Genomic DNA, 25,559 nt, shown 5'->3' with positions numbered 1-25,559 from the left:
CAAACATTTTTTTTAACGACGCGCTTACCAGAAACAAATCATATTGTCAACTCTAAGTTATCTTATTGCATATGGCAATGTTCAATGTATTCATCATGTCGCGGTCATTGTAGGCACCATCAGTGCGGAAGGAGGCTTTTCTGACAAGTACGTTACAGTGATTCTGTGTGAAATCAAATAATCAAACATATCAACAAATGACTCAAAATGGTGTACATGAATTTTCCATAACCCCACCCGGTACTATAAACAGTTATTTAGTCACCAATAATAACTGAAACTATTACGTAACACAGTTCATAATGTGATATCATTTATTGAGACACTTGCTCGTTAATACAATATTAAAATAACACATAATTTCTTCTTGACGACCAGTGAGTTAGTCAATTTCACAGCAAATTAAAAATCTTCACCGAATGGATAATGCGGGTGTTTTTTCAGACTGTAAAAAAAAACAGTTTGACTGTATGTTGTGTTTCACATATTTGTATACTTAATATAAATGTATCTCATCAGAGTAGAAAGGATGTACTCCATTAACTAAAGTTGATTATCTGATTTTTTGACGGAAATGTTTCACGAAGAATGCCAATACATAATCCCGAAATAACAATTTACAACTTGGGTTTACTTTGAATATAAGGGACGTGAACATAAATTGACTTACAGAGACCAGAGTGATACTTCAGCTTGTCTCCAACCACGATCAAACGATTCGACAGATTTGATATCATCAGATGTGAGTTTAAAATCAAAAATCTGAAAAAAAAATATGAGGCACAAACAAATGAACCGAGCGAGTCAATGGTACTGATATAACCTGTATTTTAAAGATACTCATCAACCCATTATGTACATAGTTGTGATGAATATAAACACATAAATGGCTAGTGTTAATTTCACCTCTATGTTTTCCTTCATTCTTTTGGGATTGACACTCTTTGGTATGACAGAACATCCACGATCGATTGAGAATCGAAGCAATACTTGTGCAGGTGTTTTACCATACTTTTCAGCAATTGTTTTCACGACTGGGCATTCAAGTGGGTTAGGATCATCTTCCTTGGCTCTATTAGACATAATCACAAATACATTCATAATAATGTTAATTATTAATAAATTAATACCACAGCCTTTTGACACACCACGCCATTGATATGCAATCAAGTAAAGAGATTACAATGAAGACTTTGCTGAGAGGATTTTACATCTTACAGTGCGTAAAGTCAAAATGAATGAGAGTCCAAAATAAGTGTTTTGTATGGAACGCCGTAACTGTTTTATGTGATGTTTTTTCATGATGTTATGTAGTCCCATCTTTATGTTATGCAATGCCGTATTTATGTAATGCAACCCCATCTTCATGTCATGCCTTTGTACAATTTACGGACGAATACAATAGCTGATTACATTTTACACCTTGTCCATGTCTACGAATTTACGTTTTTTATTTATTTAAATTACATTATTACGAAACTAAAAACAATTGATTACTGCTTACGAAAATACTCCTTGCCGACCCTCTTTAAACCACTCAGGCCTGCGAAATGAAAACAAATCTATCTAATGCGCAAGTCCTTGCCTTTTACGGAGCGGTTGCCGTAAACTACATTGTGGTAGTAATTTAGGACTTTACCACACTACGAATGAACTACACAAAGATGAAACAGGCCAGTAAGACACACGCGCATTATAACACGCCCGGCTTGCAGTACGCCGCATGGCATACAAATGAGACTCTATAACATAACTATGGGACTACATGACATAAATATGGAACTGCATAACATAAATATGGGACTGCATAAAATAAAGATGACACAACATAACAGGGACTGCATAAAATAAAGATGCGACTGCATAGCATAAATATGAGACTGCATAAAATAAAGATGACACTTCATAAAATAAAGATGGGACGACATAACATAAATACGACACTGCTTAACATACAGATGAGACAACATATCATAAATACGGGTCTGCATAACATAAATATGAGACAACATATCACAAATATGAGACGGCATAACATAAATATGAGACAACATATCACAAATATGGGACTGTATAACATAAATATGGGACTGACTAACATAAATACGAGACTACATAACATAAATACGGGACTGTACAACATAAAGATAGGACTGCATAACATAAATACGGGACTGTATAACATGAAGATGGGACTACATAAAATAAAGATGACACAACATATCAGGGACTGCATAACATAAATATGGGATTGCATAACATACATATGAGACAACATATCACAAATATGGGGCTCAATAAAATAAAGATGGGACTACATAACATAAATATGAGACAACATAACATAAATATGCGACGGTAAAAATAAAAATGAGACAACATATCACAAATATGTCACTGCATAAAATAAAGATGGGACTACATAACATAAATATGGGACTTCATAGCATAAATATGGGACCGCATAACACAAATATGCGACGGCATAAAATAAATATGAGATAACATAACATAAATACAGGACTGCATAACATAAATATGCGACTGCATGAAATAAATATGCGACTACATAACATAAATATGAGACAACATAACATAAATACGGGACTAACATAAATATGAGACAACATATCACAAATATGGGATTGCATAAAATAAAGATGGGACTACATAACATAAATATCGGACTGCATAACGCAAATATGCGACGGCATAAAATAAATATGAGACTGCATAACATACATATGAGACTACATATCACAAATATGGGACTCCATAAAATAAAGATGGGACTACATAACATAAAAATGAGACAACATAACATAAATACGGGACTGCATATCATAAATATAAGACAACATATCACAAATATGAGACAACATAACATAAATATGGGACTACATAACGCAAATATGCGACGGCATAAAATAAATATGAGACAATATAACATAAATACGGGACTGCATAACATGAATATGAGACAACATATCACATATATGGGGCTGCATAAAATAAAGATGAGACTACATAACATACATATGGGACTGCATAGCATAAATATGGGACTGCATAAGACAAATATGCGACGGCATAAAATAAATATGAGACAACATAACATAAATACGGGACTGCATAACATGAATATGAGACAACATATCACAAATATGGGGCTGCATAAAATAAAGATGAGACTACATAACATAAATATGGGACTGCATAGCATAAATATGGGACTGCATATCATAAATATGGGACTGCATAACACAAATATGCGACGGCATAAAATAAATATGAGACAACATAACATAAATACAGGACTGCATAACATAAAGATGGGACGACATGAAATAAATATGAGACAACATAACATAAATACGGGACTACATAGCATAACAATGAGACTGCATATCATAAAGGTGGGACTTCCTAACATAACTACGGGACTGCATAACATAAAAATGAGACTACAAAACATAAATATGCGACTGTATACCATAAATATGACTCTGACTAATATAAATACGGGACTGCATAACATAAAGGCGGGACTGCATAACATAAATACGGGACTGTATAACATAAAGATGGGACTGCATAACATAAATACGGGACTGTATAACATAAAGATGGGACTACATAACATAAAGATGGGACTGCATCACATAAATACGAGACTGCATAACATGAATACGGGACTGTATAACATAAAGATGGGACTGCATAACATAAATACGGGACTGTATAACATAAATACGGGACTGTATAATATAAATACGGGACTGCATAACATAAATACGAGACTGCATAACATAAATATGGGACTGCATAACATAAAGGCGGGACTGCATAACATAAATACGGGACTGTATAACATAAAGATGGGACTGCATATAATAAATACGGGACTGTATAACATAAAGATGGGACTACATAACATAAAGATGGGACTGCATCACATAAATACGGGACTGCATAACATAAATACGGGACTGTATAACATAAAGATGGGTCTGCATAACACAAATACGGGACTGTATAACATAAATACGGGACTGTATAATATAAAGATGGGTCTGCATAACATAAATACGGGACTGTATAATATAAAGATGGGACTGCATAACATAAATACGGGACTGCATAACATAAAGATGGGACTGCATAACATAAAGACAGGACAGTATAACATAAAGATGGGACTGCATAACATAAATACGGGACTGTATAATATAAAGATGGGTCTGCATAACATAAATACGGGACTGCATGACATAAATACGAGACTGCATAACATGAATACGGGACTGTATAATATAAAGATGGGACTGCATAACATAAATACGGGACTGTATAATATAAAGATGGGTCTGCATAATAAAAATACGGGACTGTATAACATAAAGATGGGACTGCATAACATAAGTGCGGGACTGCATAACATAAAGATGGGAATCTATAACATAAAGATGGGACAGCATAACATAAATACGGGACTGTATAACATAAAGATGGGACTACATAACATAACGATGGGACTGCATCACATAAATACGAGACTGCATAACATGAATACGGGACTGTATAATATAAAGATGGGACTGCATAACATAAATACGGGACAGTATAACATAAAGATGGGACTGCATAACATAAATACGGGACTGCATAATATAAAGATGGGTCTGCATAATAAAAATACGGGACTGTATAACATAAAGATGGGACTGCATAACATAAATGCGGGACTGCATAACATAAAGATGGGACTGCATAACATAAATACGGGACTGCATAATATAAAGATGGGTCTGCATAATAAAAATACGGGACTGTATAACATAAAGATGGGACTGCATAATATAAAGATGGGTCTGCATAACATAAATACGGGACTGCATAACATAAATACGGGACTGTATAACATAAAGATGGGACTGCATAACATAAAGATGGGACTGCATAACATAAATACGGGACTGCATAATATAAAGATGGGTCTGCATAATAAAAATACGGGACTGTATAACATAAAGATGGGACTGCATAATATAAAGATGGGTCTGCATAACATAAATACGGGACTGCATAACATAAATACGGGACTGTATAACATAAAGATGGGTCTGCATAATATAAAGATGGGTCTGCATAACATAAATACGGGACTGCATAACATAAATACGGGACTGTATAACATAAAGATGGGTCTGCATAATATAAAGATGGGTCTGCATAATAAAAATACGAGACTGCATAACATAAATACGGGACTGCATAATATAAAGATGGGTCTGCATAACATAAATGCGGGTCTGCATAACATAAATACGGGACTGCATAACATAAATACGGGACTGCATAATATAAAGATGGGTCTGCATAATATAAATATGGGTCTGCATAATATAAATACGGGACTGCATAACATAAATACGGGACTGCATAATATAAAGATGGGTCTGCATAATATAAAGATGGGTCTGCATAATAAAAATACGCGACTGCATAACATAAATGCGGGTCTGCATAATATAAAGATGGGTCTGCATAACATAAATACGGGACTGCATAACATAAATACGGGACTGTATAACATAAAGATGGGACTGCATAACATAAATACAAGACTGCATAACATAAATACGGGACTGTATAATATAAATATAAGACAACATATCACAAATATGGGACTGCATATCATAAATATGAGACAACATAACATAAATACGGGACTAACATAAATATGAGACAACATATCACAAATATGGGACTGCATAAAATAAAGATGGGACTACACAATAAAAATACGGGACTGCATAACATAAAGATGGGACTGCATAACATAAATGCGGGACTGCATAACATAAAGATGGGACTGCATAACATAAATACGAGACTGCATAACATAAAGATGGGACTGCATAACATAAATACGAGACTGTATAATATAAAGATGGAACTGCATAACATAAATACGGGACTGTATAACATAAAGATGGGACTGCAAAAAATAGTGATAGAACATCACAAAGACAATTACGGCGTTCCATAATTTTGCGTCTTACCCTTGTCTATCAGTCTGACAACCGCCAAACGAACTGTATGACGTAATAGCAATTTCACGTGATTTACACCATTCAATCATATTACAGCTTGCGTTATAAGGATGTATTTCGATCTGTTGAAGACAAATGAATACCGCCTATTTAAATATGGAACTTGCCGTGATAACATTTTTTTGCCGCGTTATGAATGGCGCCACCACACGTTCAATTAGTTTCAATGTTTTACCTGATTTATCACCGGTGTATACTTCGCAATATCAAGGATGCGATCAAGTTGTTTATGATTGAAGTTCGACACACCAATAGACTTAACCAATCGTACGAGAGGTGAACGACCACTGCACCAGGATACAACAGTCGTGAGACGTAATCGTGCGATTATTTTCATGTTTCCGGGTGCAACAGTCGTACAACGGCTGCAACGGTTGAACGATGATGCGACCAAGTCGCACGACATATGCGTTTTGTAGCACCATATGTCGCGCGACCTAGCGACCCGTTGTACGACTACTACAACCATTGTGCGACACACCGCACCACCTGTCGCGCGAGGTGTTGGCCTATAAATACGACACGCGATGCGACTTTCTTCATTACAACCGCTGATGCCTTCTCAGACTATTGGTCGAGCAGCAACCATGTTTACAGTATGGATGGTCCAGACATTTGGGATGAAAGCTCAGGAGTTCTCGAGCTTATATTGGGGGTGAAAAAAATCGTACAACGTTGCAAAGGGGGCAAGACAGGTCTTCCAATAGTCTTAGGGTGGTACAACGGACTCGTACGACAGGACGCATCATCGTACGCCATGAAAATACTCGTGTAACACTCGTTCGGGGTCTTACGAGTGCGTGCAAAGTCGCACAACACTCGTACTGCCTGTCGTGCAATTATTTTTCACCGCGTCAGTCGCTCAAAATATCGGAGCAGCACGGTTTATTTTCCCGACCGAGATGCGACCATTTTGTCGCATCTGGATCGTACAATAAGTGGTACAACGGCTACAACGAGTCGTACAACGGGAAAAATTTCGAGTCGCAAGCCGTTGTAGTCTGTTTGGCACCAATTGTGAAAAGGGCTTAACATATAATCTACTGTCCAGATTAGTCACGTACTTTTTTGGATTTCCTGCAGATATTGCATACAAATCAATATTTGTTATCTCCTGACCCATTTGCATATAATTTCATGTGATGTCTTGGAGATGAGATTCTATTGCTTCTCAGAATAAAAAAAGTTTTACTTTGTCACACGCTTTATCCAGCAATACCGTAGAATTAAAATACTCGAATTGCTCGCTCATTTTATCTGAAAATCAGGGGTATATCATCTAAGTGCCACAATTATAAAAATGTTCACCTTGATTTGTCTCGTTTGTTTGGCGGCCAACTTGGTTTTAACAAAACCTGAATGTGTTACATTGAGCGTTTTTCCAGGCAATCTAAAATTTGCCTTTTCAGCATAATCAGCATATTGTCTACCTTTTTCAAGTCACCAAAAAGGGCGTTAAAATATTCGTTATGATTGAATAAAACGTTGATAAGGGTAATGTCATGAATTTGTTTTTGCGTATCTGTTGATCGACTTAATTAGCTGATTACCAGCGAATTGCTGTGTTATGTCTGTCATCGTTTAGGCCATGTGAAGTTTTGGACGGAACTCGACTCAGTGATTTGGAACTAATTACGAGATAACCGTAGCTATTCGGACTATTAATTCTGACAGTTGGTATTAGTAGTTATTAATGTAGTGAACGAATAATCAAAAGATATGACGTATTCAGTACTTAGTTTGATTGGCTTTATGATTGAAGGTTACGCCTTACAGTCTTTTTACTGCATTGTAATTGGTTAAGGTTTTGAAAATGAATAAAGAGAGTTTGAGTTGGTCTTGGTGAGTACAACACGACAGACGAGTCCAGTCCCAGAGAGTCTTGACACAGTCTTGGACAGAGTCTTGGGTCAGCCTTGCGATAGTCTTGGGGATTTTTCCCCAGGGCGCTGTGTCTTATAGAGTGCTCGACAAATCGACTAAGACGAGAGTTGAATCGTATTTCGTTGTGTGTGTTTATTTGACTGTAATAGTAACCCTAAATTAGCCATATATTGAGCCAATCTGTGAAAAAATTTAAAAGAAGCTAATTTCAACTGATTTTATAAGGTATGGGTCTGGACAACTACCAAAAAAAAAGAAGGGGAGATAGGGCTGGGGAATTTTTTTATCGGAGGTCAAAGGTCATTGACTTTTGCCAAAATAGCTATGATTTTTGTATGAATCATATTTTATCATCAGAATACGGTATATAGGTAAAATTGGTGTCAAAATGCGCAGAATTAAAAATGAAAGAAGACTTAAATAAAAATTAACTCTTTGCATCAAATTTTGACCTCCACAAATGAGGTCAAAGGTCAAAAATTGTCATTTTTATCACATAAAACGGCATATTAATCATATTTTAGTTTAGCTTTAGTTGTCAGAATGCGTGGAACTATGCATGAAAATGAGATATTAAATTTGGTGTCAATATAGCATACAAAAAGGAAAAGGGTTTCTAAATTGCCATTTGTAGAGGAGGTCTTATGTTATTGAGCCAGTCTAAAACACTCGGCCATACTTATTAATCATACCTCATCAACACACATGGTATGTATATGACCTAGTATGGTCTTGGTATAAAACTGAACATCATTAATTGAACTGGAAGGAGAGTGAATAGATCTCATAGTCACTAAGGGGTCAAATGTCTTCAACCATGTCCATCTCAGGAACAACATATGGTGTATGTCAAGCATTGTTTTGACTTGATGTCAAAATCCACAACATTACATTGCAAGTAGAACAAATTTAAAATATTTATATGGTGACTCTTACATTGGCCTATACTAGGCAAGAGTTATTATGTAGTTTGACGCACTTTGTAGGAATTCTCGGACATGTATGAATCTATGCTAGAGAAAGTGATGTTGTCTCTAATTAACAACAAGTAAAACGAAAAACCCTGTATAACAAATTATCAATATGGAAATTTGTGAAATATGTAGTGAGGACTCTTCAGAAGCAGGAAAGCTACAACGGTTGTACACAAAGGGATATGAGAACCTCATTAAACAGTGTAGGCGTATTGATGACTCTTCATTGTTAGAGCGATTGGCAACCAAATGGTCCAGGAACATTCCTATGAAAGTCCATCATAGATGCCGAACACTTTTCATTCAAAAGGAGCCAGATGTTGAGGAGCAAGAGCATGCACCACGAAATAAACGACAAAAAGTTTCACAATCTGTAAATGATGGCAGAGATCATGGTAAGTTATATATATTTATTCTTTGTACTTGATTCATATAAATTTAATTAAGATCCGAAGCCAAATTAATTTTAAAACTATTTTATTTGAATTTTGAATGTTAGTACTAGTAGGGCATAGGGTTATTTACATGTGATGGCGGCTAACTTTGTCCTAATAATATTTTCCAGGCCAGGGTTCAACTCGATTTCCGTACAGTGAAAGATGTTTCATATGCAACGAGGACATCCATTTCGATGAAAGACATCCTAATAGACAGCGGACCATACATCGAGCATCAACTATCACACTAAAGCAATCCCTTTTGAGAATCGCAAGTGAAAGAAATGATAGTCTGGGAATGGCTGTGAAAGGACGCTTGGAAGGCATGGCAGATCTTATAGCAGAAGAGGCTGTTTATCATAATAAATGTTACTGCACCCTTAACAACGTTCCAGGTTGCTGTAATGTAAGTTATATTTATACAGTAGACATATGCTCTTAAAGTACCGTTTGAATTGTAAAGTATGTCACAGTGTATGAAATTTATTCAAATCTTCATATTTACAAAGATGCATTTAACCATTTTGTCAAGGCTTATTATTTATAAATAACGTCTCTCTTTTCCTTCTCTATTAAATTCATCTTTTATTTAAAGTATTTAATAATTATGCAGATTGTTGATTTCTAAAAATTCACGACAAATAAACAAAACACTTGAACATTTTGTTTATTCTTTAGAAACCAGGCAGACCTGTAGATGCTGGCAAGGAAAATGCCTTCTACCAGCTGTGCGGATGGCTTGACAGTGAAATGGAGAGTGGAGTGTACACAGTAAGCCAATTATATGACCAGATGAAGATGATAGCAGGCGATGACACTCCAGTGTACCATGAGAGATACTTGAAAGAAGCACTTGAGAGATACTATGGTGATAGTATATTCAATAACCAACCAAGAGCGCAGGAAGGATGTTGTCTGCTTTAGAAGCTGTACAGCACGCATCATCCGAGACTACCATGAAATGCAAACTGATGATGAAGAGGCAAAGAAAAGAGCCATCATCAAAACTGCAGCTTCACTCATTATCAATGACATCAAGTGTCTCAATTTCAGCAAAGAGGACTTCCCATCGCTTAAAGAAATGACATCATTGTATGAACTACCAGAATCTCTTGAACTGATGTTGACATCCTTAATGCCTCATTCATCTGTTAGGCGAAATGTTGCGGGGCAGAATATTATATCTTCACAGCGCCCAAGATAATCTAAGATGCCTTTCCAGCTTGGCATGAGTTTGTACCTTGATCACAAGTTTGGTTCAGATAAGCTGATTGATGTCATGCACAGGCTTGGCATTTGTGAAAGTCAAAAAGAGACAGTGGACTACAAGTACACGTATATTGACTCTACTAATACTACAAATGCAGCATCAATGGCAGTCCTTGAGAATCAGGTCGAACAACACATTGGCGACAACATGGATCACGATCTGATCACATTGGATGGCCAGCTGGGTTTTCACGCTATGGGGCAGATCAAAGTAACGACTCCAGAAAACTCAAATCAACTTGAAGTTGATGAGAATCGGAAGTTACAGAGAAAGCCAATCGTTAAAAGTGAAACTCTGTCAAATATTGAAGGCCTGCATAATTATGTGCCACAACGAACAAACGCCCTACTGGAGATGAAACTCATGGAGTATGAAGACCTTCAACACAAAGTACCAGAGAAATCCATCCCAACAGATGATTCGGTCATAGACTGGTACAATGGATGGATAGAGGGAAGAACCGTTCATCCCAACTTCATGGGTTTCATGCATCAGACCTACAATGGATTAGCACTGAAATCCTCAATCGAGTTTCTGCCAATCATCAATGTGAATCCTATTGACATGCAGACAGTATACACTACCATCACGAGAGCTATCAAGGGAACGTACAAATCTCCAGCAATAATAACATTTGATTTGCCTCTATTCATTAAGGCATCTCAAATTGTTAAGGAGCAAAAGTTGGCAGTTGTTGTGAGGCTTAGAGGATTTCATTTCCTTAAGAGTTACCTTGGCTGCATCGGCTACATCATGGATGGCAGTGGTTTGGCAGAAGCCATGGAAGTCATCTATGGACCTACCACTATCAAGTACATCCTGAAAGGTGCAGCATACTCAAAGGCACTAAGAGCACACTTCTTGACAGATGCCGCGCTGGTCAAACACATGATGGGTGGAAGTGACAAAGAAAGTCTTGATGAGACACTCAAAGACTTGCACAAAACATCAAGAACGGCAAAGCTATGGGTTTTGTACCACAAACTTGTAAGAACAGCACAAGATTTCATCTTAGCAGAAAGACTCCACGATTGGCACGGACATCTAAATGCTGTTTCTAAGATGATTGGTATATTTGCCACCGCTGGACATGGTCAGTACGCCAAATTTGGACGCATGTACCTACAAGAGATGCTCAGACTTCCAGAAGATTATCCTGAGGTTAGTAACTTCAATCAATCGTTGCAATTTGCAAGTAAAATCATTATCCGTCTTTTTTCATTAATTATTGCTTGTTATCATTCTAAAGATCTGACTATTTGTGTTATTGGCAGGTGTATGAATCATTCATGGAGGGTAATCATACAACACGTTACAGCAATGAACAATTTTCAGGACAATTTTCTGACCAGACAATTGAAGAAACACTTATGAGGAAAGCCAAGTCAAATGGAGGTTTGACACGTGGAAGAATGCGCAACGAAAACTCTGTGAAAATATGGGCTGGAACATTTTCACATCTGAAGCTTCTAAGCGACCTGATGGAAGATCTGATTGGTGGTAAACGGAGTAAGAGGACTCACAAAGACATTGGAGCAAAGCGTCTAGAAAAAGACAGCCAGTGCGTCAAGATGATATCTGTGTGGTTTTCAGCTCACAACCCATTCATAGAGGTTAGTATAGATCTGTATCATCTACTTATAGTGTCAGATAAATCATTCCACAGTCCACATTTGAGTAAAAAATTTTGAAATATTTTCTTATCATCTAAAGGGATTTTTCATTTCAGGTAAACGATGTCAACATCATTGCTTCACTGTCTAATGGGATAATAACCAGAAGAAAGTAAAGGTAGGGGACAAGAAAATATACATCGAGAAGACACTACTCTTCAATAGATTGATCATCATGGCAGAGAGGAATGAAGGTATAGAAGACATATTCAAATTTGAGTTGACCCCTGTCCCAACATCTCTCTTCACAATGGACCGCATGATGAGGAAACCAAAAAAACATGAATTTGGCAAGATGCTAAAAGAGAAAGCTACAAAACTCAACGTAGACATGAACAGCAAGGTACATGTGGTTGATGGAGGATGGCTTCTTCATCAGGTAAAATGGGCCAGCGGAGCAACTGTCAAGGCTATAGTTCATTCTTATATCAGGTATGTTGACAACAAATTCAAGAATGCTACTGTCGTGTTTGATGGCTACAGGGAGGAATCATCAACAAAAGACCATGATCATATACCCCGGATGGCTGGAAAGAAGGTTTCTCCGGACTTGAGTGTCACACCGGACCTGACTGTGTCATGTGATAGAGAAGTATTCCTGACAAATGAGAAGAACAAAGGAGCCTTAATCATGATGATATTTACAGAGATGGCAAGACAGCATATCACTGTACGCCAAGCAAAGGATGATGGTGACACACTGATTGTTAGATCTGCAATGGATTTGGTCGTAGGTGTTAATTCCCCAGTTGTTGTTGTCGCTCAGGACACTGATATTTTGATTTTGCTCTGCTATCATAGACCTATCGACTGTACTAATTTGTATCTTCAAGCAGACTTTGGTGGTCTTTACGACATCTCTACCATAGACATCGGTGACCGTGAGGAGTTCCTCGTCAAGTATGGCTGGTCTGGAAACGACACTGTTTCATGCATTCATGGACATACCAAATGTGCTCTCTACAAATGCAAATTCCCTGCCAGTGTCATCACAACATTCACAAGTAGCACTTCACCCGTCTCCAAAATTCGAACAGCCGGATTAAAAGCAATGCAGATCACATATGGCTGTGGGGATATTCCTCTCGAAAAGTCTCGCTATCTTAAGTTCAAGAAGCAAGCAGCCAAGGGAAAGATCGATCCTGACCATCTACCACCAACGCAAAATGCAACCGCTCAACATTCCCTGCGTGTTCATCTTCAAGTTGTGATATGGAAGCATCTGAACACCTCTATTCTTGAACCCAAAGGAAGAGGATGGGAATTAGATTCCAACAGAAAACTCAAACCAAAGATGATCTCTGGTGGTATTGCGCCAGACAACCTTCTCAAAGGAATCTGCTGCAGTTGCAAGGATGGCGAAAGGCAATGTCAAACCATGAGATGCAGCTGCATGAAAGCTGGCATGTCATGTGTATCTGCATGTGGAGTGTGCTGTGGACTTTGCGACAATGGAACAGATAGCACAGATGCAGAAGAACTAATTGACAGCGATGAAGAGGAAGCACTATAATCATTCATTTATTTTGTGTTGGCGATAGTTACTGTAAGTTTCAAGTTATTATCAGCATCATTTTGACCTTGTATTTGGTGGTCAAGACTTGATATAAGAGTCATTGTCAAATTTAGTTTGACCCATTCATTCTGTGTGTTTTGACACCATGTATGATCATCAATTTACATGTTGTAACTTAGGTCCTACCATTGTGATAAATAATAACCCCTTACCGCCTCAATAAGTCAAAATTAACATCTTAAATATTTTGGGGATTGTTGGTCATTTTTAAAAAATCAAAAAAAAATCACGAATATAGCATGTTCACGATAGAATGAGTATTTTTGACCTTTGACCTCATTTTCTAAGGTCAAGACTCAGTTCAAAGTTGTTTTTTTATATTCTTTTTATTTTATTTTTATTTATTATTTTATTCCCTTTTTAATTCTGCACATTTTAACATAAATATCATCTATATACCATATTATGTTGTTGAAATATCAATCATATGCCATTTTATGTGGAAAAATTAACTTTTTTGACATTTGACCTCATTTTTAGAGGTTAAAATTTGATCAAAAAAGTTGACTTCTATTTTAAGTCTTCTTCCTTTTTTAATTCTACACATTTCGACACCAATGTTATCTATATGCCATATTCTGGTGATGAAATATGACTAATACAAGAATCATAGCTATTTGGGCAAAGGTCAATGAACTTTGACCCCCGATAAAAAAGTTTCCCTAACCCTTATCTCTCCTTCTTTTTTTTGGTAGTTGTCCATACCCATACCTACCAAAATCAGTTGAAATTAGCTTCTTTAAAATTTTTTCACAGATAAACCTTTAGTTAGGGATACTATAAAGCTTAAGTGACTTTCCTGATCCCGTACCTCAAGGGGACGCGATAGAGAGACGAGACGAGACGAGATTCCCCCCTGGCACGTGTGAAGAACCCCAGAGAGAAGAATTTCCCCCTGATAGTAACATCAATAAATAAAAGTATATCATATTAGACGATGTGGATACTATGGTAACACAATCACTTATACAGTGACGTGTGTCGGAATACAAGAACAATATTACAAGTGATTAATTCTTATGCGTTATATAAATTACTACCGTACCATCCATGTGTCAATATAGTCAATGTCAGCTGCAACTGCGTAACTATCACTATCCACTTTGAATGGAGCTGTGCCGTCAGCCTAGATTCAATAACAAGAAATGATAGCCCCTTTTAAACAATATTATACTTGTTTTACTTTTGAGCAATGTGACCATAAGTATATATACAATAACACCCATAAAAAGTGTGCCATTTATTTGATTTACTTGTACTGTAAACAACATTTGTTTTGTTGAAAGAGTGTACTTGTCTCACTGTAAACAACAATTGAGTCATGGAATGGATGTACTTGTCTCACTGTAAACACCAATTGTGTCATGGAATGGATGTACTTGTCTCACTGTAAACACCAATTGTGTCATGGAATGGATGTACTTGTCTCACTGTAAACAACAATTGAGTCATGGAATGGATGTACTTGTCACACTGTAAACAACAATTGAGTCATGGAATGGATGTACTTGTCTCACTGTAAACAACAATTGAGTCATGGAATGGATGTACTCGTCTCACTGTAAACAACAATTGAGTCATGGAATGGATGTACTTGTTTCACTGTAAACAACAATTGAGTCATGGAATGGATGTACTTGTCTCACTGTAAACAACAATTATGTCATGGAATGGATGTACTTGTCTCACTGTAAACAACAATTGAGTCATGGAATGGATGTACTTGTCTCATTGTAAACAACAATTGAGTCATGGAATGTGTGTACTTTTCTCACTGTAAACAACAATTGAGTCATGGAATGGATGTACTTGTCTCACTGTAAACAACAATTGAGTCATGGAATGTGTGTACTTTTCTCACTGTAAACAACAATTGAGTCATGGAATGGATGTACTTGTCTCACTGTAAACAACAATTGAGTCATGGAATGTGTGTACTTTTCTCACTGTAAACAACAATTGAGTCATGGAATGGGTGTACTTGTCTCACTGTAAACAACAATTGTGTCATGGAATGTGTGTACTTGTGTCACTGTAAACAACAATTGTGTCATTGAATGGATGTAGTTGTCTCGCTGTAAACAACAATTGAGTCATGGAATGGATGTAATTGTCTCGCTGTAAACAACAATTGAGTCATGGAATGGGTGTACTTGTCTCACTGTAAACACCAATTGTGTCATGGAATGGGTGTACTTGTCTCACTGTAAACAACAATTGTGTCATTGAATGGGTGTACTTGTCTCACTGTAAACAACAATTGCGTCATGGAATGTGCGTACTTGTCTCACTGTAAACAACAATTGTGTCATGGAATGGATGTAGTTGTCTCGCTGTAAACAACAATTGAGTCATGGAATGGGTGTACTTGTCTCACTGTAAACAACAATTGCGTCATGGAATGTGCGTACTTGTCTCAGTGTAAACAACAATTGAGTCATGGAATGTGTGTACTTGTCTCACTGTAAACAACAATTGAGTCATGGAATGGATGTACTTGTCTCACTGTAAACAACAATTGAGTCATGGAATGTGTGTACTTGTCTCACTGTAAACAACAATTGTGTCATTGAATGGATGTAGTTGTCTCGCTGTAAACAACAATTGAGTCATGGAATGGGTTTACTTGTCTCGCTGTAAACAACAATTGGGTCATGGAATGTGTACTTGTCTCACTGTAAACAACAATTGTGTCATTGAATGGACGTACTTGTCTCACTGTAAACAACAATTGTGTCATGGAATGTGTGTACTTGTCTCACTGTAAACAACAATTGTGTCATTGAATGGATGTAGTTGTCTCGCTGTAAACAACAATTGAGTCATGGAATGGGTTTACTTGTCTCGCTGTAAACAACAATTGTGTCATGGAATGTGTGTACTTGTCTCACTGTAAACAACAATTGTGTCATTGAATGGATGTACTTGTCTCACTGTAAACAACAATTGTGTCATGGAATGGATGTACTTGTCTCACTGTAAACAACAATTGAGTCATGGAATGGATGTACTTGTCTCACTGTAAACAACAATTGAGTCATGGAATGGATGTACTTGTCTCACTGTAAACAACAATTGAGTCATGGAATGGATGTACTTGTCTCACTGTAAACAACAATTGAGTCGTGGAATGGGTGTAGTTGTCTCACTGTAAACAACAATTGTGTCATGGAATGGATGTACTTGTCTCACTGTAAACAACAATTGAGTCATGGAGTGGGTGTACTTGTCTCACTGTAAACAACAATTGAGTCATGGAATGGATGTACTTGTCTCACTGTAAACAACAATTGAGTCATGGAATGTGTGTACTTTTCTCACTGTAAACAACAATTGTGTCATGGAATGGGTGTACTTGTCTCACTGTAAACAACAATTGAGTCATGGAATGGGTGTACTTGTCTCACTGTAAACAACAATTGTGTCATGGAATGGATATACTTGTCTCACTGTAAACAACAATTGTGTCATTGAATGTGTGTACTTGTCTCACTGTAAACAACAATTGTGTCATGGAATGGGTGTACTTGTCTCACTGTAAACAACAATTGTGTCATGGAATGGATGTACTTGTCTCACTGTAAACAACAATTGAGTCATGGAATGGGTGTACTTGTCTCACTGTAAACAACAATTGAGTCATGGAATGGGTGTACTTGTCTCACTGTAAACAACAATTGTGTCAAGGAATGGGTGTACTTGTCTCACTGTAAACAACAATTGAGTCATGGAATGGGTTTACTTGTCTCACTGTAAACACCAATTGTGTCATGGAATGGGTGTACTTGTCTCACTGTAAACAACAATTGTGTCATTGAATGGATGTACTTGTCTCACTGTAAACAATAATTGTGTTATTGAATGGATGTACTTGTCTCACTGTAAACAACAATTGAGTCATGGAATGTGTGTACTTGTCTCACTGTAAACAACAATTGAGTCATGGAATGGATGTACTTGTCTCACTGTAAACAACAATTGAGTCATGGAATGGATGTACTTGTCTCACTGTAAACAACAATTGAGTCATGGAATGGATGTACTTGTCTCACTGTAAAAAACAATTGAGTCGTGGAATGGGTGTAGTTGTTTCACTGTAAACAACAATTGTGTCATGGAATGGATGTACTTGTCTCACTGTAAACAACAATTGAGTCATGGAATGGGTGTACTTGTCTCACTGTAAACAACAATTGAGTCATGGAATGGATGTACTTGTCTCACTGTAAACAACAATTGAGTCGTGGAATGGATGTACTTGTCTCACTGTAAACACCAATTGTGTCATGGAATGGATGTACTTGTCTCACTGTAAACAACAATTGAGTCATGGAATGGATGTACTTGTCACACTGTAAACAACAATTGAGTCATGGAATGGATGTACTTGTCTCACTGTAAACAACAATTGAGTCATGGAATGGATGTACTCGTCTCACTGTAAACAACAATTGAGTCATGGAATGGATGTACTTGTTTCACTGTAAACAACAATTGAGTCATGGAATGGATGTACTTGTCTCACTGTAAACAACAATTATGTCATGGAATGGATGTACTTGTCTCACTGTAAACAACAATTGAGTCATGGAATGGATGTACTTGTCTCATTGTAAACAACAATTGAGTCATGGAATGTGTGTACTTTTCTCACTGTAAACAACAATTGAGTCATGGAATGGATGTACTTGTCTCACTGTAAACAACAATTGAGTCATGGAATGTGTGTACTTTTCTCACTGTAAACAACAATTGAGTCATGGAATGGATGTACTTGTCTCACTGTAAACAACAATTGAGTCATGGAATGTGTGTACTTTTCTCACTGTAAACAACAATTGAGTCATGGAATGGGTGTACTTGTCTCACTGTAAACAACAATTGTGTCATGGAATGTGTGTACTTGTGTCACTGTAAACAACAATTGTGTCATTGAATGGATGTAGTTGTCTCGCTGTAAACAACAATTGAGTCATGGAATGGATGTAATTGTCTCGCTGTAAACAACAATTGAGTCATGGAATGGGTGTACTTGTCTCACTGTAAACACCAATTGTGTCATGGAATGGGTGTACTTGTCTCACTGTAAACAACAATTGTGTCATTGAATGGGTGTACTTGTCTCACTGTAAACAACAATTGCGTCATGGAATGTGCGTACTTGTCTCACTGTAAACAACAATTGTGTCATGGAATGGATGTAGTTGTCTCGCTGTAAACAACAATTGAGTCATGGAATGGGTGTACTTGTCTCACTGTAAACAACAATTGCGTCATGGAATGTGCGTACTTGTCTCAGTGTAAACAACAATTGAGTCATGGAATGTGTGTACTTGTCTCACTGTAAACAACAATTGAGTCATGGAATGGATGTACTTGTCTCACTGTAAACAACAATTGAGTCATGGAATGTGTGTACTTGTCTCACTGTAAACAACAATTGTGTCATTGAATGGATGTAGTTGTCTCGCTGTAAACAACAATTGAGTCATGGAATGGGTTTACTTGTCTCGCTGTAAACAACAATTGGGTCATGGAATGTGTACTTGTCTCACTGTAAACAACAATTGTGTCATTGAATGGACGTACTTGTCTCACTGTAAACAACAATTGTGTCATGGAATGTGTGTACTTGTCTCACTGTAAACAACAATTGTGTCATTGAATGGATGTAGTTGTCTCGCTGTAAACAACAATTGAGTCATGGAATGGGTTTACTTGTCTCGCTGTAAACAACAATTGTGTCATGGAATGTGTGTACTTGTCTCACTGTAAACAACAATTGTGTCATTGAATGGATGTACTTGTCTCACTGTAAACAACAATTGTGTCATGGAATGGATGTACTTGTCTCACTGTAAACAACAATTGAGTCATGGAATGGATGTACTTGTCTCACTGTAAACAACAATTGAGTCATGGAATGGATGTACTTGTCTCACTGTAAACAACAATTGAGTCATGGAATGGATGTATTGTCTCACTGTAAACAACAATTGAGTCGTAGAATGGGTGTAGTTGTCTCACTGTAAACAACAATTGTGTCATGGAATGGATGTACTTGTCTCACTGTAAACAACAATTGAGTCATGGAGTGGGTGTACTTGTCTCACTGTAAACAACAATTGAGTCATGGAATGGATGTACTTGTCTCACTGTAAACAACAATTGAGTCATGGAATGTGTGTACTTTTCTCACTGTAAACAACAATTGTGTCATGGAATGGGTGTACTTGTCTCACTGTAAACAACAATTGAGTCATGGAATGGGTGTACTTGTCTCACTGTAAACAACAATTGTGTCATGGAATGGATATACTTGTCTCACTGTAAACAACAATTGTGTCATTGAATGTGTGTACTTGTCTCACTGTAAACAACAATTGTGTCATGGAATGGGTGTACTTGTCTCACTGTAAACAACAATTGTGTCATGGAATGGATGTACTTGTCTCACTGTAAACAACAATTGAGTCATGGAATGGGTGTACTTGTCTCACTGTAAACAACAATTGAGTCATGGAATGGGTGTACTTGTCTCACTGTAAACAACAATTGTGTCATGGAATGGGTGTACTTGTCTCACTGTAAACAACAATTGAGTCATGGAATGGGTTTACTTGTCTCACTGTAAACACCAATTGTGTCATGGAATGGGTGTACTTGTCTCACTGTAAACAACAATTGTGTCATTGAATGGATGTACTTGTCTCACTGTAAACAATAATTGTGTTATTGAATGGATGTACTTGTCTCACTGTAAACAACAATTGAGTCATGGAATGTGTGTACTTGTCTCACTGTAAACAACAATTGAGTCATGGAATGGATGTACTTGTCTCACTGTAAACAACAATTGAGTCATGGAATGGATGTACTTGTCTCACTGTAAACAACAATTGAGTCATGGAATGGATGTACTTGTCTCACTGTAAACAACAATTGAGTCGTGGAATGGGTGTAGTTGTTTCACTGTAAACAACAATTGTGTCATGGAATGGATGTACTTGTCTCACTGTAAACAACAATTGAGTCATGGAATGGGTGTACTTGTCTCACTGTAAACAACAATTGAGTCATGGAATGGATGTACTTGTCTCACTGTAAACAACAATTGAGTCGTGGAATGGGTGTAGTTGTCTCACTGTAAACAACAATTGTGTCATGGAATGGATGTACTTGTCTCACTGTAAACAACAATTGAGTCATGGAATGGGTGTACTTGTCTCACTGTAAACAACAATTGAGTCATGGAATGGATGTACTTGTCTCACTGTAAACAACAATGGAGTCATGGAATGTGTATACTTTTCTCACTGTAACCAACAATTGTGTCATGGAATGGGTGTACTTGTCTCACTGCAAACAACAATTGAGTCATGGAATGGGTGTACTTGTCTCACTGTAAACAACAATTGTGTCATGGAATGGATATACTTGTCTCACTGTAAACAACAATTGTGTCATTGAATGTGTGTACTTGTCTCACTGTAAACAACAATTGTGTCATGGAATGGGTGTACTTGTCTCACTGTAAACAACAATTGTGTCATGGAATGGATGTACTTGTCTCACTGTAAACAACAATTGAGTCATGGAATGGGTGTACTTGTCTCACTGTAAACAACAATTGAATCATGGAATGGGTGTACTTGTCTCACTGTAAACAACAATTGTGTCATGGAATGGGTGTACTTGTCTCACTGTAAACAACAATTGAGTCATGGAATGGGTTTACTTGTCTCACTGTAAACACCAATTGTGTCATGGAATGGGTGTACTTGTCTCACTGTAAACAACAATTGTGTCATTGAATGGATGTACTTGTCTCACTGTAAACAATAATTGTGTTATTGAATGGATGTACTTGTCTCACTGTAAACAACAATTGAGTCATGGAATGTGTGTACTTGTCTCACTGTAAACAACAATTGAGTCATGGAATGGATGTACTTGTCTCACTGTAAACAACAATTGAGTCATGGAATGGATGTACTTGTCTCACTGTAAACAACAATTGAGTCATGGAATGTGTGTACTTGTCTCACTGTAAACAACAATTGAGTCATGGAATGGATGTACTTGTCTCACTGTAAACAACAATTGAGTCATGGAATGGATGTACTTGTCTCACTGTAAACAACAATTGAGTCATGGAATGTGTGTACTTGTCTCACTGTAAACAACAATTGAGTCATGGAATGGATGTACTTGTCTCACTGTAAACAACAATTGAGTCATGGAATGGATGTACTTGTCTCACTGTAAACAACAATTGAGTCATGGAATGGATGTACTTGTCTCACTGTAAACAACAATTGTGTCATTGAATGGGTGTACTTGTCTCACTGTAAACAATAATTGTGTTATTGAATGGATGTACTTGTCTCACTGTAAACAACAATTGTGTCATTGAATGGATGTACTTGTCTCACTGTAAACAACAATTGAGTCATGGAATGGGTGTACTTGTCTCACTGTAAACAACAATTGAGTCATGGAATAGGTGTACTTGTCTTACTGTAAACAACAATTATGTCATTGAATGGGTGTACTTGTCTCACTGTAAACAACAATTGTGTCATGGAATGGGTGTAATTGTTTCACTGTAAACAACAATTGTGTCATGGAATGGGTGTAATTGTCTCACTGTAAACAACAATTGTGTCATGGAATGTGTGTACTTGTCTCACTGTAAACAACAATTGAGTCATGGAATGGATGTACTTGTCTCACTGTAAACAACAATTGTGTCATTGAATGGGTGTACTTGTCTCACTGTAAACAATATTTGTGTTATTGAATGGATGTACTTGTCTCACTGTAAACAACAATTGTGTCATGGAATGGGTGTACTTGTCTCACTGTAAACAACAATTGTGTCATTGAATGGGTGTACTTGTCTCACTGTAAACAATAATTGTGTTATTGAATGGATGTACTTGTCTCACTGTAAACAACAATTGAGTCATGGAATGGGTTTACTTGTCTCACTGTAAACACCAATTGTGTCATGGAATGGGTGTACTTGTCTCACTGTAAACAACAATTGTGTCATTGAATGGATGTACTTGTCTCACTGTAAACAATAATTGTGTTATTGAATGGATGTACTTGTCTCACTGTAAACAACAATTGAGTCATGGAATGTGTGTACTTGTCTCACTGTAAACAACAATTGAGTCATGGAATGGATGTACTTGTCTCACTGTAAACAACAACTGAGTCATGGAATGGATGTACTTGTCTCACTGTAAACAACAATTGAGTCATGGAATGGATGTACTTGTCTCACTGTAAACAACAATTGAGTCATGGAATGGATGTACTTGTCTCACTGTAAACAACAATTGAGTCGTGGAATGGGTGTAGTTGTCTCACTGTAAACAACAATTGTGTCATGGAATGGATGTACTTGTCTCACTGTAAACAACAATTGAGTCATGGAATGGGTGTACTTGTCTCACTGTAAACAACAATTGAGTCATGGAATGGATGTACTTGTCTCACTGTAAACAACAATTGAGTCATGGAATGTGTATACTTTTCTCACTGTAAACAACAATTGTGTCATGGAATGGGTGTACTTGTCTCACTGTAAACAACAATTGAGTCATGGAATGGGTGTACTTGTCTCACTGTAAACAACAATTGTGTCATGGAATGGATATACTTGTCTCACTGTAAACAACAATTGTGTCATTGAATGTGTGTACTTGTCTCACTGTAAACAACAATTGTGTCATGGAATGGGTGTACTTGTCTCACTGTAAACAACAATTGTGTCATGGAATGGATGTACTTGTCTCACTGTAAACAACAATTGAGTCATGGAATGGGTGTACTTGTCTCACTGTAAACAACAATTGAATCATGGAATGGGTGTACTTGTCTCACTGTAAACAACAATTGTGTCATGGAATGGGTGTACTTGTCTCACTGTAAACAACAATTGAGTCATGGAATGGGTTTACTTGTCTCACTGTAAACACCAATTGTGTCATGGAATGGGTGTACTTGTCTCACTGTAAACAACAATTGTGTCATTGAATGGATGTACTTGTCTCACTGTAAACAATAATTGTGTTATTGAATGGATGTACTTGTCTCACTGTAAACAACAATTGAGTCATGGAATGTGTGTACTTGTCTCACTGTAAACAACAATTGAGTCATGGAATGGATGTACTTGTCTCACTGTAAACAACAATTGAGTCATGGAATGGATGTACTTGTCTCACTGTAAACAACAATTGAGTCATGGAATGTGTGTACTTGTCTCACTGTAAACAACAATTGAGTCATGGAATGGATGTACTTGTCTCACTGTAAACAACAATTGAGTCATGGAATGGATGTACTTGTCTCACTGTAAACAACAATTGAGTCATGGAATGTGTGTACTTGTCTCACTGTAAACAACAATTGTGTCATTGAATGGATGTACTTGTCTCACTGTAAACAACAATTGAGTCATGGAATGGGTGTACTTGTCTCACTGTAAACAACAATTGAGTCATGGAATAGGTGTACTTGTCTTACTGTATACAACAATTGTGTCATTGAATGGGTGTACTTGTCTCACTGTAAACAACAATTGTGTCATGGAATGGGTGTAATTGTTTCACTGTAAACAATAATTGTGTCATGGAATGGGTGTAATTGTCTCACTGTAAACAACAATTGTGTCATGGAATGTGTGTACTTGTCTCACTGTAAACAACAATTGAGTCATGGAATGGATGTACTTGTCTCACTGTAAACAACAATTGTGTCATTGAATGGGTGTACTTGTCTCACTGTAAACAATAATTGTGTTATTGAATGGATGTACTTGTCTCACTGTAAACAACAATTGTGTCATTGAATGGATGTACTTGTCTCACTGTAAACAACAATTGAGTCATGGAATGGGTGTACTTGTCTCACTGTAAACAACAATTGAGTCATGGAATAGGTGTACTTGTCTTACTGTAAACAACAATTGTGTCATTGAATGGGTGTACTTGTCTCACTGTAAACAACAATTGTGTCATGGAATGGGTGTAATTGTTTCACTGTAAACAACAATTGTGTCATGGAATGGGTGTAATTGTCTCACTGTAAACAACAATTGTGTCATGGAATGTGTGTACTTGTCTCACTGTAAACAACAATTGAGTCATGGAATGGATGTACTTGTCTCACTGTAAACAACAATTGTGTCATTGAATGGGTGTACTTGTCTCACTGTAAACAATATTTGTGTTATTGAATGGATGTACTTGTCTCACTGTAAACAACAATTGTGTCATGGAATGGGTGTACTTGTCTCACTGTAAACAACAATTGTGTCATTGAATGGGTGTACTTGTCTCACTGTAAACAATAATTGTGTTATTGAATGGATGTACTTGTCTCACTGTAAACAACAATTGTGTCATGGAATGGGTGTACTTGTCTCACTGTAAACAACAATTGTGTCATGGAATGGGTGTACTTGTCTCACTGTAAACAACAATTGAGTCATGGAATGGGTGTAATTGTCTCACTGTAAACAACAATTGTGTCATGGAATGTGTGTACTTGTCTCACTGTAAACAACAATTGTGTCATGGAATGGGTGTACTTATCTCACTGTAAACAACAA

General features: G+C 37.0%; 1 protein-coding gene across 2 annotated transcripts in view; it reads right to left on the bottom strand.

The window, feature by feature from the left end:
- Positions 1–296: 296 nt before the first annotated feature.
- Positions 297–25,559, bottom strand: part of LOC102806604 (aldo-keto reductase family 1 member B1-like) — a 37,378-nt gene continuing 12,115 nt past the window's right edge. For both annotated transcript variants that reach the window (XM_085497546.1, XM_085497547.1), the window contains 5 exons: positions 14,976–15,056; positions 6,066–6,178; positions 907–1,072; positions 671–762; positions 297–445 (listed from right to left, as the gene is read on the bottom strand). In XM_085497546.1, coding sequence (XP_085353672.1) covers positions 403–445; positions 671–762; positions 907–1,072; positions 6,066–6,178; positions 14,976–15,056 — 495 coding nt within the window. In that variant the 3' untranslated portion in view covers positions 297–402. The remainder of the gene's footprint in view (positions 446–670; positions 763–906; positions 1,073–6,065; positions 6,179–14,975; positions 15,057–25,559) is intronic.

The sequence above is a fragment of the Saccoglossus kowalevskii genome, chromosome 3 (assembly GCF_978046115.1).
Source record: "Saccoglossus kowalevskii chromosome 3, keSacKowa6.1, whole genome shotgun sequence".
NCBI classification, from domain to species: Eukaryota; Metazoa; Hemichordata; class Enteropneusta; family Harrimaniidae; genus Saccoglossus; species Saccoglossus kowalevskii.
Note: the sequence above shows the minus strand (reverse complement) of the source record. Positions and strands in the feature narration are given on the sequence as shown.